The sequence below is a fragment of the Colias eurytheme genome, chromosome 25 (genome assembly GCF_061535395.1).
Source record: "Colias eurytheme isolate Ceu_HAF_F1 chromosome 25, ilColEury1 Martin Lab GWU primary, whole genome shotgun sequence".
NCBI lineage: Eukaryota > Metazoa > Arthropoda > Insecta > Lepidoptera > Pieridae > Colias > Colias eurytheme.
In genome coordinates this window covers 6458225-6473845 of record NC_143004.1, presented here as the reverse complement: position 1 = coordinate 6473845, position 15621 = coordinate 6458225, and the positions used below count along the sequence as shown (strand labels likewise).

Genomic DNA, 15621 nt, shown 5'->3' with positions numbered 1-15621 from the left:
ATTGAGCCCTTTCGAGCTCAAACATACTATTTAGTTGTGTGGAATGTTAAATAACATTTATTATTTCGTGTCAAGTAACCTTTGGTTTCATTGAATACAAATAATAATGGTTTTTCTAAATGTGAAGTGATAATTGGCCGATGATCAGGACATTTAGACGAAATGCACGTGGAGGTCGAGGAACTCCCGGTTCTATTGTAGACCCAACAGATTTAACTGATCTTAGATTATATTCGTCATTTTGAACTTAATTAAAAATAATTCTACATATAATTAAAAACTCTAAAGCAAGAAAATCCCATAAAAGTGATATTTTATTAAAGTACGAATCATGGCAACGTCCGTTTCTTGGGACATGCCAATGGGTTCTTAGTTACCTGTATCTACGGCACTGTCCCAAAAAACGGACCAGCTATATTTCGAATATTTTGTCATAGAATTATTTGAATATTTCATAATCTTTAGAGCATAAACAACAGTTTATCTCACCTAAAAGTTAAATCAATAGAAATCAAACATGGAAACTATTTCATTAAAGCTATTATTGACCAGAAACACAAACAATTACTAATTCTGGGAATCCCTAAATTCAACAGTCACCTAGCACACGAATCAAATGTTCTCTATAATTGGTATGTAGGAGAAAAATAAAGTATTGTTATCGTACTTTCTCCGACGTAGTCAATTTTCTAGATTTTTTGAAACGTTCAAGATTTACACGGCAATAAGTACATGTACTAAAAAAGTGACAGAAAAGCTTTAAGGGTTAATAAAAGTAAAGACATCGACAGAAAATGGTGAGGCGTTTGATGAGGGTAGATTTGGATTATTTTATTGGTGGTGTGTGGTGAGGGTAGGATTTTTTGCGTGTAGTCTTGGAAATAAACAAATTTGTATTTATTTTACTATAAAAAATATACATTTTTAAAGAATAGAAACTTTCACGTCAATCTGGGGCGGATGCTTGACCAACTCAGCCACCCGTGACCCGCCAGAGTGATCGAATTTATTCTATTATTTCAGTTTTATGTGTCTAAGGGACACCACGCACCTTCTATTGAGTCCCGGCTCGTGATGGATTTTTTTCTATTCTTTATGAATTTATATTTATAAAGCATTTTAATGCCTTAAAACCAAAAATATCAAATTCAAATCTAAAGAAATTTATGATTTCTCTTTATTTTGATTGGTTTTGTGTGCTGGGGGTAGGATTTTTTGCTTGTAGTTTTGAAAATTAAGAAATATTTATTAATTTTTAATAGTCAGTCTAAAGAGATACATTTGAATTTGATATTTTTGGTTTTATGGCATTGAAATGCTTTATAAATATAAATTTATAAAGAATAGAATGGTCAGGCGTCCGCCCCGGATTGGCGTGGAAGGGTTCAAGTACCTCCTCGTGATCGATTTTTTTTTATTTATATAAATTTATAATTTGTTTTTTTTCTAGGTGATATTCTACTGCGTTATGTGCGTAGAGAACATGGTGCTAATAACGGCCTGGTGGTGGGCGGGTGCCCCGCGAGGCCCGCCGCCGGCCCGCCTCGCGCCCGCCGCAGCGGCCGCCTTCCTGGCGGGCCTCGCTGCCATGTCGCTGTACTACCGGTGAGTGTGCACCCCGCTTTATTGTGAAACCCAGCTGTCGCACTGTACTACCGGTGAGTGTGCACCCCGCTTTATTGTGAAACCCAGCTGTCGCACTGTACTACCGGTGAGTGTGCACCCCGCTTTATTGTGAAACCCAGCTGTCGCACTGTACTACCGGTGAGTGTGCACCCCGCTTTATTGTGAAACCCAGCTGTCGCACTGTACTACCGGTGAGTGTGCACCCCGCTTTATTGTGAAACCCAGCTGTCGCACTGTACTACCGGTGAGTGTGCACCCCGCTTTATTGTGAAACCCAGCTGTCGCACTGTTGTACTACCGGTGAGTGTGCACCCCGCTTTATTGTGAAACCCAGCTGTCGCACTGTACTACCGGTGAGTGTGCACCCCGCTTTATTGTGAAACCCAGCTGTCGCACTGTACTACCGGTGAGTGTGCACCCCGCTTTATTGTGAAACCCAGCTGTCGCACTGTACTACCGGTGAGTTTGCACCCCGCTTTATTGTGAAACCCAGCTGTCGCACTGTACTACCGGTGAGTGTGCACCCCGCTTTATTGTGAAACCCAGCTGTCGCACTGTACTACCGGTGAGTGTGCACCCCGCTTTATTGTGAAACCCAGCTGTCGCACTGTACTACCGGTGAGTGTGCACCCCGCTTTATTGTGAAACCCAGCTGTCGCACTGTACTACCGGTGAGTGTGCACCCCGCTTTATTGTGAAACCCAGCTGTCGCACTGTACTACCGGTGAGTGTGCACCCCGCTTTATTGTGAAACCCAGCTGTCGCACTGTACTACCGGTGAGTGTGCACCCCGCTTTATTGTGAAACCCAGCTGTCGCACTGTACTACCGGTGAGTGTGCACCCCGCTTTATTGTGAAACCCAGCTGTCGCACTGTACTACCGGTGAGTGTGCTGTGTGAAGCACACTCCACAGTCTCGTCAAAACTACATGAGAATAGCCGAATACGAGAGTGTAAATGCCCTGTTTGGCAAGTCTCGTGTATATTTGTGCAGTCGATATTTCGTAGCCGGGTCAAAAAATTTTGTGTTTACGCGAGACGGCACGAGACACTTCCCTCCATATTCTAGTCTGTGTTTAGTTCAAATTTTAAAAAGAAAATGTAGACTTTCATAACTATCTCCTGAAGCCAAGAAGCACAGTGTGATGGCTGAACGTATTTTGGCTTTACGACTGCACGAAACTGGGTATCTCTTTTCATTATCATAGGGGCAATTTTAAGCAGTAAATTATCAAAATTATAGTCACATAATAATACAGCACATAATGCTACAGTGGCAGACATGTTTAACACGTCCATCCTCTTCGAATATTGAACGGATTATGTGCGATCGAGAATGTGGAGAGCCTACTGCACTTGCGTGAACAATGAACACCCGTCATTAAGTTACATGCAGTGAACAGTGTACACTACATATAAAGCGCGTTATGCTACATAATATCATCGCACTGTGCGCATACTAGCTTGCGAGTATTGCTTATAATGAGCCTACATTCATGGCACGCTGCACTAGTTTGATCGTGACAATACCACATGCACTATCAGGTGGTGTTGTACTGCCTGGTATGCGAAGAAAAACACATAAACAGGGAAATCAAACATTTGATACAATGTATTTGTTTCATAACACGCTACTAATTCACAGGTACTTCCACGTACGACGACTTGGCTACATGCTGGGAGAGCATCAACAAGGAACAAATAGTACAAACGCTTCCTCACAGAACAAACTTGGTAAATAAAACTGTCAGTATAATATTTGTATTATACTAGCTGCGCTTCGCGGTTTCACCCGCGTGCCTCCAGTCCTGTTGGTCTCAGCGTAATTATATATTATAGCTTACAGCCTTCCTCGATAAATGGGATATCTAACACCGAAAGAATTTTTTCCTTTTTGGAGATTAGCGCGTTCAAACAAACAAACAAACTCTTCAGCTTTATAATATTAGTATGTATAGATATTTGTTTTTTTTTGTTTATGAATATAATGTATTAAATATGACATAGGTATAATATGTTCCATTTTGCAGGTAAATCTGGTCAAAATGACAACACTGTGATACCGGGTGTTTTCAACTGTAGGTTTTCAAATCCAGTAAATAGCAGGTAAAATATAATTACTTTAAACCGTAGATGTCTAAATATAAGGAGATCACACATAAGGGAATGGAAACACTCATACTTATCAATAACTGCATTTTGTTAATAATTTTGAGTTATAATGACGAAAGTAGTCTCAGAAGAATATTATTTAGAATGATGAATATATAAATTATGTCTTTACATCTTTAATCTTATGACGTAATAAAACCGATGAAATGCCGACAAATTTTGGATTAAATAATTTCTAAGATTTAAAGAAAGAGAAAAGAAATAATTTATTGCACAATGTTTAAATTTTCGGTATATATGCAAAACTTATGCAAGAAATATCTATTATAATAGTTCCTAGAAAACTTTTACAATACTCACAGGGAACACCATGACTCGCTTTATTATTTTTTTTTGCTTTTCCAAGGCACATGTCTCTTACAGACCATAGATAGTGAGTAGTGTGCCGTTTTGAGAGATCGAATGATAACCTACCTACAACTTTTTACTGATTACCTAACTGTTTTTATACTTCATCTAAAAAAAAAAGACGGGTTGCACTCCGGGAGTGTCGGCTGAAGTGAAAACGCGCGTAGTAGAGAGGGGATAGCTTTCTACTCTCCATCCGTCTTTTTCGATCAGGTCACGTGTCCTGACGCGAGTTTAAGATTTTATACCCATTACAGAAAAAGTGCTCAACGCCGCTAAAGAAGTTTTCACTTCAATAAATTATTTGTTTGTGTACAGCGCGGCGAACGGTCGCAAGAAGAAGAAGCCGACATCGTTCGTCCCGCCCCCCCCGGGCGCCGCGCCGCAGCCCTTCTGGCGCCGCCCGCTGCCAACCAACCATAACCATACACATACACATCATGTGAGTATTCAATATTGTTAATGGAACATTATTATTTAAATTTCAATTAATGTAAAGTATCTAATATAGTTTAAGAATAATGTTACCTACAATGCTACAAACAAAAATGATTGAATGAATTCTTATATTATTATAATTATTTATTGCATTAAATAAAGCTTGAAATTAACAATAAAATTAGCAAAAGACAGCCTTATCACTAGCGTAGCGATCTCTACTAGGCTACCCTAAAAGGAAAAATAAACAATATTATATTTATTATGTTCATCATCATTATTATAGACAATATCATCATTTTTATAATTTTTTTTGATCCTTTAACTGTTTAATGAATGTCAGAACTGAGGAATCAAAAAATTCAATGCCCCTGCATATGATTTTATACCTTTACATTTTTATTAATAATTTTCATACTAAAACACTTACGCTTAATAAAGCGTAAACGTTTTTTAGTTTGTATTAAAATCTTTTTACTTGTATCAATTGGTGTTTATTAAATTTAAAAATTAAGGAGAATAAAAACGTTAACCGTGCATAGGCGAAAACATTAACAGTAAATGCAAAAATTTATATCACATTTCTTTCCTCTAGGGTGGCTCATCAGAAAACGAAGGTTCAAGCGTCGGCTCACGCGTCAACATTCAACAGAAACTCCAAGAGAAGAAACAGAAACAACTAGCCGAATTACGTGTCATAGAAGAAGAAATAAAGCAAGGAAAACTCGCAAAAACCACACCAGTCGCAGCAGAAGAAATATACAGCAGTCTACAAAGACAACCCATACCCAGGGCCAAAACACACGCAGAACCACCCGCCTGGCCTAGTATAGAAGTCGCGCATTCATACCAAAACTACCCAGTGTTACCCCATACATGCATCTACCCTACATACACCGAAATAAAACCGGACTACACAGAAAACTTCCAAAATAACGAAACTTCAAACGACATAAAAATACGACAAAACATATACAACCAAGAATCTAGAACATTCTATGAAAATCCGGCTAATTTACGCGGCGAAAACAGAGCGGTTATCCGATCGCCCAACTATCTAGCAATCAACGAGAACAGAAACTTTGAAACCAGAAGTCCCCGGAATGTTCTAGAAAGTCCTCGAAACGCGTACATAAGTGACGTCACTTCGAATAACTACGACTCGGCCATAGACAAAACTCGACCACAGACAAACTATACAGACGATAGACAAAACATAGAGTTCTCGAACTATTGCGAAACGAATCAGCCGTTTAAATATGACGATAAAGACGAATATATGCACAATGCTTTGAGTAACCAAGTGGATAATATTCGGATATACAATGAGGTTGGGTGTGGCCAGTATAATCAGAATTGTGAGCGAATGTTCCCATATTCAGGGTTGCCAGGGAAGAAAATAGAGCAAATTAGGAAAATGCAAAGATGCAGGACGCCTGAGATATTATTGGCGCCGCATTATTTGGAAGGGTGTAATAGACAAGTGTGCTGCCATTGGCCGGGGCCTTATGGGTATGTTATTTTAACCATTTATTTAACTCAAAAAAGAAAAAATTACATGCAATGTATAAGTACAAACCCATTTGTGATGAGGAATTAAATAAATAATTAGAGGCTAGGCCCGTTTTACTGCTTGCTGATAATGCCTTATATAGCATGTTAAGCACTTTCAAATGTATCTCTTCCCTTAATTAATGAAATATTATAACAAATAATTTATCACAAAGACGATTCTCTGCGCATGTCTTTGACACCTGATTTTGAATTTTGTTTAGTCATTTAATAGATGTTAATATATTAGCAGAAAGAAAGAGGAAGGCGGCAGCAGCGGTGAACAATCCAGTCCTGAAGGAAACCGTGAGACACCGCGACCTCCCAGCGATATCGATAGTCAGGTGAGATCGACATATAAAGGAGAATGGGCATTTTACTATGGAAGTTGGGCCTGAACCCTTGAGTTGGACCAATACACATGAGATATTGTTTTTATAATAGATCATAACACATAGATAACGGGAAAAATATATATAAAAAAATAATCAACCGGGTTTTTGTACAGTCACATCAAGTTTTATTTCTTTGTGTATAATATTTTTTGCAGTAAATAACTGTTATAAGACAATGATAATATCTTTATGTTACTCCAATTCACTTTCACTTACAAATACGTACTAATCTTAAGCCTTCTAATAACCGAAATACACTAATATTATGTTTTGTAACAGGTACCTATACCGTGTTTATTATAATTCAACGTAGTTAGACGTTTTTTGTGGTTAAACTCAGTCACTCCAGTGACATTTAGATTAATATTTACTTCACTCGAATTAAAAACACCGTTATTGTGCGCAAAATAATAGCCAAATAAATAAAACTTTTTGCCTTGACTGTACAAGAACCCGGTTGATTTATTTTTTTATTTTATTTTTTTCGTAAGGTATGTGTAATGATCTAGCACAAAAACAATATTTCGTGTGTATTGGTCTTAGCCCAAGTTTCAGGCCCAATTTGCCCATTCTCCTTTAACAAAAAAAAGTTGATAGGTATATACGATGTTTTTATTGAACCTGTAAACTTGAATATAAATGAAAATTGTTTATTTTGTTTTAACTAACATACGACAGATAGCCGATGTGATTTAATTGTTACTCATTATGTATCGGCTTTTTTTCAGTGAGTCTCGTCAAAATCGGTCCAGCCGTTCCAGAGATTATTCGGAACATACAAACATACAAAAATTGTAAAAAAATCTAGTTTGGTATATGTACCGTGTATGTATACCGTGTAACCATATGCACTAGTTACAGGCAGTAATTTTAACATAACAGACACTAAATTTATTATTGTTATAGATAATTTTAAAATAAATGTGTATATATTATATTTTGCTTTTATTTGACAGATATCTCTGCCCCGCTCATACACGTTGCCCCGCGAGTTCCGCTACTGGCGGCGTCGCCCGCGCTTACGGGACGCGCACCTGCCCAGTAATAATAGTAGCGATGGTATGTATGCACATACACACAAAATTATCCACACCACGCAACACTATACAACAAGCTGATGGTCACTACCTAAGGTCACTACAGACAACTCTACAGACTAAACACACACATTAGATACGACACGAAACAACGCACTCTAAACTGTGCACTAAACAATACCTACACACATCATGTGGTGAGCACTCGTTTTGTCACTTATGATGTGTCTACTTATCGTATATCATGAAATTATGTGCCGTTCTGGTATTCATACGTAACATTTATTTTTACCAATGTGTAATTTAAGCGTAATATTGTGTGCTTTTCTTGTACTAAAATATAAAATAGAGTTTGTGTGTTGCTGTAGCATATTTAATTCAAATTCGAATCTTATATTTTATAATCACGTTTTATTAAACCACCAAATCATCATTCAGAAAATACTGTCTTTGCAACTTTAAACTTCCATCATACTAAAAATCCTTATGAACATCCTATCCATCATAATATTATTAGATTTTTAATTGTTATAAAAATAAAAACACACGTTCTATATGAAATTTATTTCCCAGGTGACGTAGACAGCGGCGACAACGAAAGCGACCGTCGTTCGAACTGTTCTGCAACCTCCCAAATCCACCCGCCGACATACAGCGATAACTTCGCCTACAGACAACCAGACATGATCCCGCGACAAGACGACAGATACGATGTGTATGGTGCGTGTGACAGACGCCCGAGACGCGGGTTCAGGAAACCCGGGCCTAAGCCAGAGACTAAATTATAAAAAAAGTAAAAATATCGCGGGAATTTTCCAGAATAATGTTGAAGAATTGTACATTCATTGATAGTTTTTTTATCAACAAACGCGTTATAAATGAAATTAATCACTTCACAAATCGATCACCGAGGCGGGATTCGAACCCGCGTCTTTCGCCTAGCCAGACTAAATTATAAAAAAAAGCTAGCTGGAATTTTACAAAATAATTTTAAAAAATTTGTATTGTACATTCTATTGTACAGAAATGAGACGAAATAAAAAAGTATGGGCGGAAATGTTCCAGAATTATGAAGAAGTGCACATTCTGTTCTGTAGAAATGTTGATGTGAGCTTTGCCCGTTCGGTTCATTGTATGATTTAAAAACTAAATAGAATATTTATGAATCCGAGTTTGACGAATTTGTTTTTGAGTGCAAAAGTATTAAATTGTACGGATTCATTGTCCATTGCACATTAGTTTTATATAATTCGTTTGTAATTGTGTGAATACTACATTAAGTGTAGAATGAATGAGCCATTATGTTCTGTACGGCAATTAAACCGTCATCAAAATTCCGTCCAAAAAGGGCCAAATGCCATCAATTATTGTAAACTGAACTGAATCTCAATATTTTATATATTCTGTACATTAACATTCCTTTAGTGCTTTAGATAATTAACAAAAGTCTGAAATATGTAAGATTTATTATGTATGTACTTAAATCGATTTAGGTAATTTTATCACATGTAATATTTATTGTAGAATGCCTCTAATGTACAGCTTTTGTGTTCTCAAATGTATAAATATTACTGTATAGTGTATATTATAAGGTAGAGGAAGAAAATAAAAAGTCATTTCAATATTTTATTCGTTTTATTCTATACTCCAATTGTAAAAGGGAACCAGTCACTCTATCACTCCGTGTCACTACTCAGCTACTTTCTCAGCCATTTACACCAAATATAAAGTAACGTCAACCAAAATAAGGTTAAATTCACAAATACACATTTAATGTTGATTATAACTATCTTATTATTACGTTGGGGCGCGCCCGGAGGCTCGGCGATAAATTGAACAAAAAATTTAATACCATTTAAAGATTTATTGGCCCGCTACTACATACAATGTATTATTACTCTCAGAATTTATCCAATGCTATTCGTTGAAACATTTTTCAACGGGCGTCGGGCAACATTACAAAATGAAGTGAGAATGTACACACATATTGAATAATAGAAACCGGACATAAACGGGCAATGCATTCCGCAAATAGACTAAAAATATGTCTATTATTGGAGGCATTACAGCGTCGGGGAGCGCTCCAACCTTACCCTACGTAACCCACGGACATAGCGACAGTTCGGCCACAAGTTGCAATACGAAACGAAACATCTGATGATCTAAAAATAAAACACTCGATTACGCACAGTAATCGTATGCCGAATTGAATAAAAATCACCCCTCTTTGCATTCATTGAAAATACTGAGTTCGTCACGAATAGCTGCAATTTTCTAGAATTTTGTATTGAAGAATGGAACATTTTTTAATAGTTTTGAGAAAAGAATAGAAAAAATCCATCACTGAGGCGGGCACGGGTTTCGAACCCACGTCTTTTGTCTAGCCAGACTAAATTATATAAACAAGCTTGTTGGAATTTTACAAAATAATGAAAAATGATTTTTTTGCTTTGTACATTCTTTTGTATAGAAATGAGTGTGCGTTACCCAGGCAAAATGTTTTGCTTTAGAGAGATGAGACTTAAACAAATAATTAGTGTATCATGAGGAGCAATTTGTTTACTAATAGCAAAATTTGTTTGAATTGTAGTTTTTAAGTTATTTAAGAAAAACAAATTTTGCTGGAGTAACGTTTGAAACGTTACCCAGGCAAAATCGTCTTTCAAAAATTAGTTTCAGCACGGAACCAAATACATGAATAGATAGCTTTTGTTGAGTAGTAAATGTTTATAAATAGCAAAATTTGTGTGTGGTATAGTTCTTTAGTTATTTAAGATTTTGCTGCGGTAACGTTTTGGGATTTCCCAGATCTCGAAAACGGCTCAACGCAGAAGTTTGAAAAAAATACCAATAAAAGACCTTAATTTGTTTAAATTTGTTTAATCATTAGTTTTTGATTTGGTTGACGTAAACCAATGTAATTAAATGGTTTCAAAAATCAGAAGAAGCGGGTTTACATGTAAACCAATACACTTATAACCAAATAAACAGCTGTAAAAAATACCCGTGGTTCGACGCTTGTTTACAGCAGACATTTTAGATTTCATACTTTACACGTTAAGAAGATAAAAACAAATTTGATTTATTTTAGACTGGTCGTACTTTAGCGATCGAATACGCAGTTCCCATAACATTAAGAAACATGGCATACTTTAAACAAATTAAAATGATTCATGAAAATTCTTTCCTGTTAATTTCAGCCTTGAATTACGGCTCTAATGAAAGTTATCTCAAAAACAAGAATATGTCAGCAATTCTCTAATAAGCCGACCAAATTGAAAAGGTCACGTAAAAGCGACTGCACCGTACGTACGGGTAATCTTCGCAAATTAGCAGCTTGGTAACCGATGTTTTGTACAGTTAAGCAGAAAAACGTTATTCGTGAAGCTTTATGTCGTGTTACTTAGAGTGGATATTTCAACATTAAGTTAAAAGAAGGTTACGACGCTTTGACAATGATTGGTTCACGGGTTATCCACCTGTGGCAGTCACATGTAATGTTAAAATATTCACTCTAAGTAACACGTAACAAAACTCAAAAATGTTGATGCTAAGGCAAAGCAATACATATAATTTGTATGAGACTGATTTTTTAAATAAAAATAATGAATCTTAACCATTTTATTATTTTAACTAACCTGACCAGAAAACTTTTGTATTCAACTGTACTAACAAAACATCTATATTATCCTGTTCATTTCAGATGGTTGCGCTTATGTATGGTGCGGTCGCTTTTATGTGACCTTTTCAATTTGGTCGGCTCATTAGAGAATTGCTGACATAATCTTGTTTTTGAGATAACTTTCATTAGAGCCGTAATTCAAAGCTGCAATTAACAGGAAGGAATTTTCAGGAATCATTTTAATTTGTTTAAAGTATGCCATGTTTCTTAATGTTATGGGAACTGCGTATTTGATCGCTAAAGTACGACCAGTCTAAAATAAATCAAATTTGTTTTTATCTTCTTAATGTGTAAAGTATGAAATCTAATATTTCTGATGTAAACAAGCGTCGAACCACGGGTATTTTTTACAGCTGTTTATTTGGTTATAAGTGTATTGGTTTACTTGCAAACCCGTTTCTTCTGATTTTTGAAACCATTTAATTACATTGGTTTACGTCAACCAAATCAAAAACTAATGATTAAACAAATTTAAACAAATTGAGGTCTTTTATTGGTATTTTTTTCAAACTTCTGCGTTGAGCCGTTTTCGAGATCTGGGAAATCCCAAAACGTTACCGCAGCAAAATCTTAAATAACTAAAGAACTATACCACACACAAATTTTGCTATTTATAAACATTTACTACGCAACAAAAGCTATCTATTCATGTATTTGGTTCCGTGCTGAAACTAATTTTTGAAAGACGATTTTGCCTGGGTAACGTTTCAAACGTTACTCCAGCAAAATTTGTTTTTCTTAAATAACTTAAAAACTACAATTCAAACAAATTTTGCTATTAGTAAACAAATTGCTCCTCATGATACACTAATTATTTGTTTAAGTCTCATCTCTCTAAAGCAAAACATTTTGCCTGGGTAACGCACACTAGAAATGATACGAGATAAAAGTATGGGCGGAAATATTCCAGAATGCTGAAAAATTGCACATTCTGTTCGGCACAAATTTTGATGTGAGCTTTGCCCGTTCGCTTCATTGTATGATTTCAAAACTAAATGGAATATTTATGAACCTGAGTTTGATGAATTTGTCTTCATAGTCGAGACTCGAGTGAGTGCAAAAGTGATAAAGTCATTATCCATTGCACATTAGTTTTATATAGGGAATTCGTTTCTAATTGTGAATACAACATAGTGTAGAATGAACGAGCCTTCTCTGGTATTTGCATGGTAATTTAACCGTCATCAAAATTCCGTCCAAAAAAACGGCCAATATGCTTGTTGAATGCAAACTGAACTGAACCTCAATATCTTCTTATATATAAAAATGAATCGTAAAATGTGTTGGTAAGCGCAAAACTCGAGAACGGCTGAACCGATTTCGATAATTCTTTTTTTATTATATTCCTTGAAGTATGAGGATGGTTCTTATGTAGAGAAAACGTAAATATTATGTACCACGGGCGAAGCCGGGGCGGACCGCTAGTTTCATATATTATTATGTACATTAACATCCCTTTAGTACTTGAGATAATTGACAAAAGTCTGAAATATGTAAGATTTATTATGAATGTACTTAAATCGATTTAGATAATTTTATCACATGTAATATTTATTGTAGAATGCCTCTAATGTACAGCTTTTGTGTTCTCAAATGTATAAATATTACTGTATAGTGTATATTATAAGGTAGAGGAAGAAAATAAAAAGTCATTTCAATGTTTTATTCGTTTTATTCTATACTCCAATTGTAAAAGGGAACCAGTCACTCTATCACTCCGTGTCACTACTCAGCTACTTTCTCAGCCATTTACACCAAATATAAAGTAACGTCAACCAAAATAAGGTTAAATTCACAAATACACATTTAATGTTGATTATAACTATCTTATTATTACGTTGGGGCGCGCCCGGAGGCTCGGCGATAAATTGAACAAAAAATTTAATACCATTTAAAGATTTATTGGCCCGCTACTACATACAATGTATTACTCCCAAAATTTACCTAATGCTATTCGTTGAAACATTTTTTCTTTGAACAACATTAGGAAAATTAAGTGTGAGAACGCCATATTGAATATAGAAACCGGTCATAAACGGGCAATGCATTCCGCAAACAGACTAAAAATTCAGACATAAAAATATGTCTATTATTGGAGGCATTACAGCGTCGGGGAGCGCTCCAACCTTACCCTACGTAACCCACGGACATAGCGACAGTTCGGCCACAAGTTGCAATACAAAACGAAACATCAAATGCCAAAGCACCTAAGTGTAACGGCTGATCTAAAAATAAAACACTCGATTACGCACAGTAATCGTTTGCCGAATAGAATAAAAATCACTCCTCTTTGCATTCATTGAAAATACTGAGTTCGTCAGGAATTCGCGTGATACACAATGCTAGCGACATAAACGTCGTGATTCGCGGAATACGGTGCCATTTTTATTCTACATCGTAGACATGCATATAATTATTACACTGTAATGAAAAATAGTGTTCAATATCATACAAAGAGATAAGCTCTTTTGCAACATTGAATCTAATCCTAACACATACTTATGTCGTATTGCACGGACAACAGTCAAAGTGAAAACGATAAATGTAAAAACAAATGTATATTCAACTCGAGACGAGTTAAAAGTCGGATACGGAGAACGGTTGACGCAAACAAGCGGAATTAAATAAAAATATAGTCAATTTGGGATGTTATCAATCCAAAAATCTGCACTCCCGTGTAATATTTACACACCTTAAAGTACACTTAATCGATACTTAAACGAATAGTATCTCACGGTATTAAGATTGCGTAGAAGTATAGCCTAGCTTAAAAAAATAATCTTACAATCCACACCATTAAAAATCAATTAACAACGTTCTAAAATTAATTTATACACGTGACCCTTCAGCCGGCGAGACCGATGCGTTTGGAAACGTTAAAATTATTATTTAACCCATTGAGCCCCGAACGGCCCGATCGGTCCACGACACAATAGATTTTCTATTGTGTTTGTGTTTCCGGGGCCTAGGTTATTAAGCAAATTGACACAAATCGGTAGCATCGAAATCTATACAATATACATATGTATATTATTTTGTTGAATACATTTTATAAATTGAATTTCTAACAAATAGTTGCCACTAAATATAGTGCAGATCTCGCCGGCCACAGAGCCCGTAAGCACAGGCGATGGCGGACGATGTCGGTACAATTTCACACCTGTGCGCCTTCCGAATATTTTGTACAATATTGATAGGAAAATAATCATCACTTGATTGAAAACACTTATGATACTAGTTCCACTATTCGATTGAATGTTTCGTTTAAAAAAATGATCAATTACTTGGCCACTTAACTATAAATTTATATGTAAAAATCGTCAACTATTGCTTCTTAGTTGATACAATAATGAAATAAAAAAATATGTGAAAACAGCAAAACTAGTGAACACAGTGCGTTCAAACTTTTACATGTAGATAAGAAATAACGAGACAATGTAAAAATATTATGTACTTATTCAAAGAGATAGCTCATGGAAACAGACTGGTCCCGACTCTGATAAACTTTAAGCCATTTATTTAGCATTTAAATATTTTATTGACGAGATGGAAACCCCAGAGTTGTGCGAGCTCTGTTCGTAATAATAGATACATATGTATGTATGTAAATTTTATACTATAAATAATAGCACATTAAAAAAAACTATGCACTACAGAGACAACGCTCGCACATCTCACGAAGTTGCAATAATGTGTAATTGTTAAGGCCCGATTTTTGTTGAATGATACACAATTTTATTTGCGGTCTTTTCGCGTTTGAAATTAATGCACAGTCCAATATAAATAAAAAACCTTCCCATTTAAAATTTTATCTCGACAAGTCCGCCGTCTCATAAAAAAATAAAATCGATCGATTATTTTATTAAAATCAGGCCTAAATATTATTATTTACACTTCCCCTGCGTTCGGGACACGAGCTATCGTCCAACAAAACATAGAAATAGCACAAACAAAATATCCTTAAAACATTTATTTTCTTGATAATTGAGCTCCCACTGCTTGTGATTTTTGGAACTGAGACTTTTACATTTTATATTTTACCAACAAATTTCTTACAAAAAATAGTGTTTGTAAATTTATTTTCAAATTAATTAATGATACATAATCCAAAGTTATTCAACATTAAACAGAAACGAAAACTAGTACATATTTTGTTAACAGATTAACAAAATAAACGGTCTGTGTAACTTACAGAGGCGGCTCGTGACAAAATTTTATGGGTGTTCACTTGAAATAAAACACTGAAAATACATGGTGTAAAGCAGTACATTTATCAAAAAAATTACTTATAAAGGAAATACATACGTCTTTCTTTTTGGTGTGCAAAAATATCTATAACTTAAAGCGACAAGACATTCGTAAATGTCTGTTG

The 15621-nt window shown here is 35.6% G+C and overlaps 1 protein-coding gene across 1 annotated transcript in view; it reads left to right on the top strand.

The window, feature by feature from the left end:
• Positions 1-9564, top strand: part of LOC149897710 (uncharacterized) — a 35971-nt gene extending 26407 nt beyond the window's left edge. Inside the window, exons 8-15 of the mRNA XM_090116157.1 lie at positions 1451-1605; positions 3272-3360; positions 3657-3732; positions 4465-4588; positions 5180-6096; positions 6386-6479; positions 7487-7589; positions 8141-9564. Coding sequence (XP_089972283.1) covers positions 1451-1605; positions 3272-3360; positions 3657-3732; positions 4465-4588; positions 5180-6096; positions 6386-6479; positions 7487-7589; positions 8141-8355 — 1773 coding nt within the window. The 3' untranslated portion in view covers positions 8356-9564. The remainder of the gene's footprint in view (positions 1-1450; positions 1606-3271; positions 3361-3656; positions 3733-4464; positions 4589-5179; positions 6097-6385; positions 6480-7486; positions 7590-8140) is intronic.
• The last annotated feature ends 6057 nt before the right edge of the window (positions 9565-15621 follow it).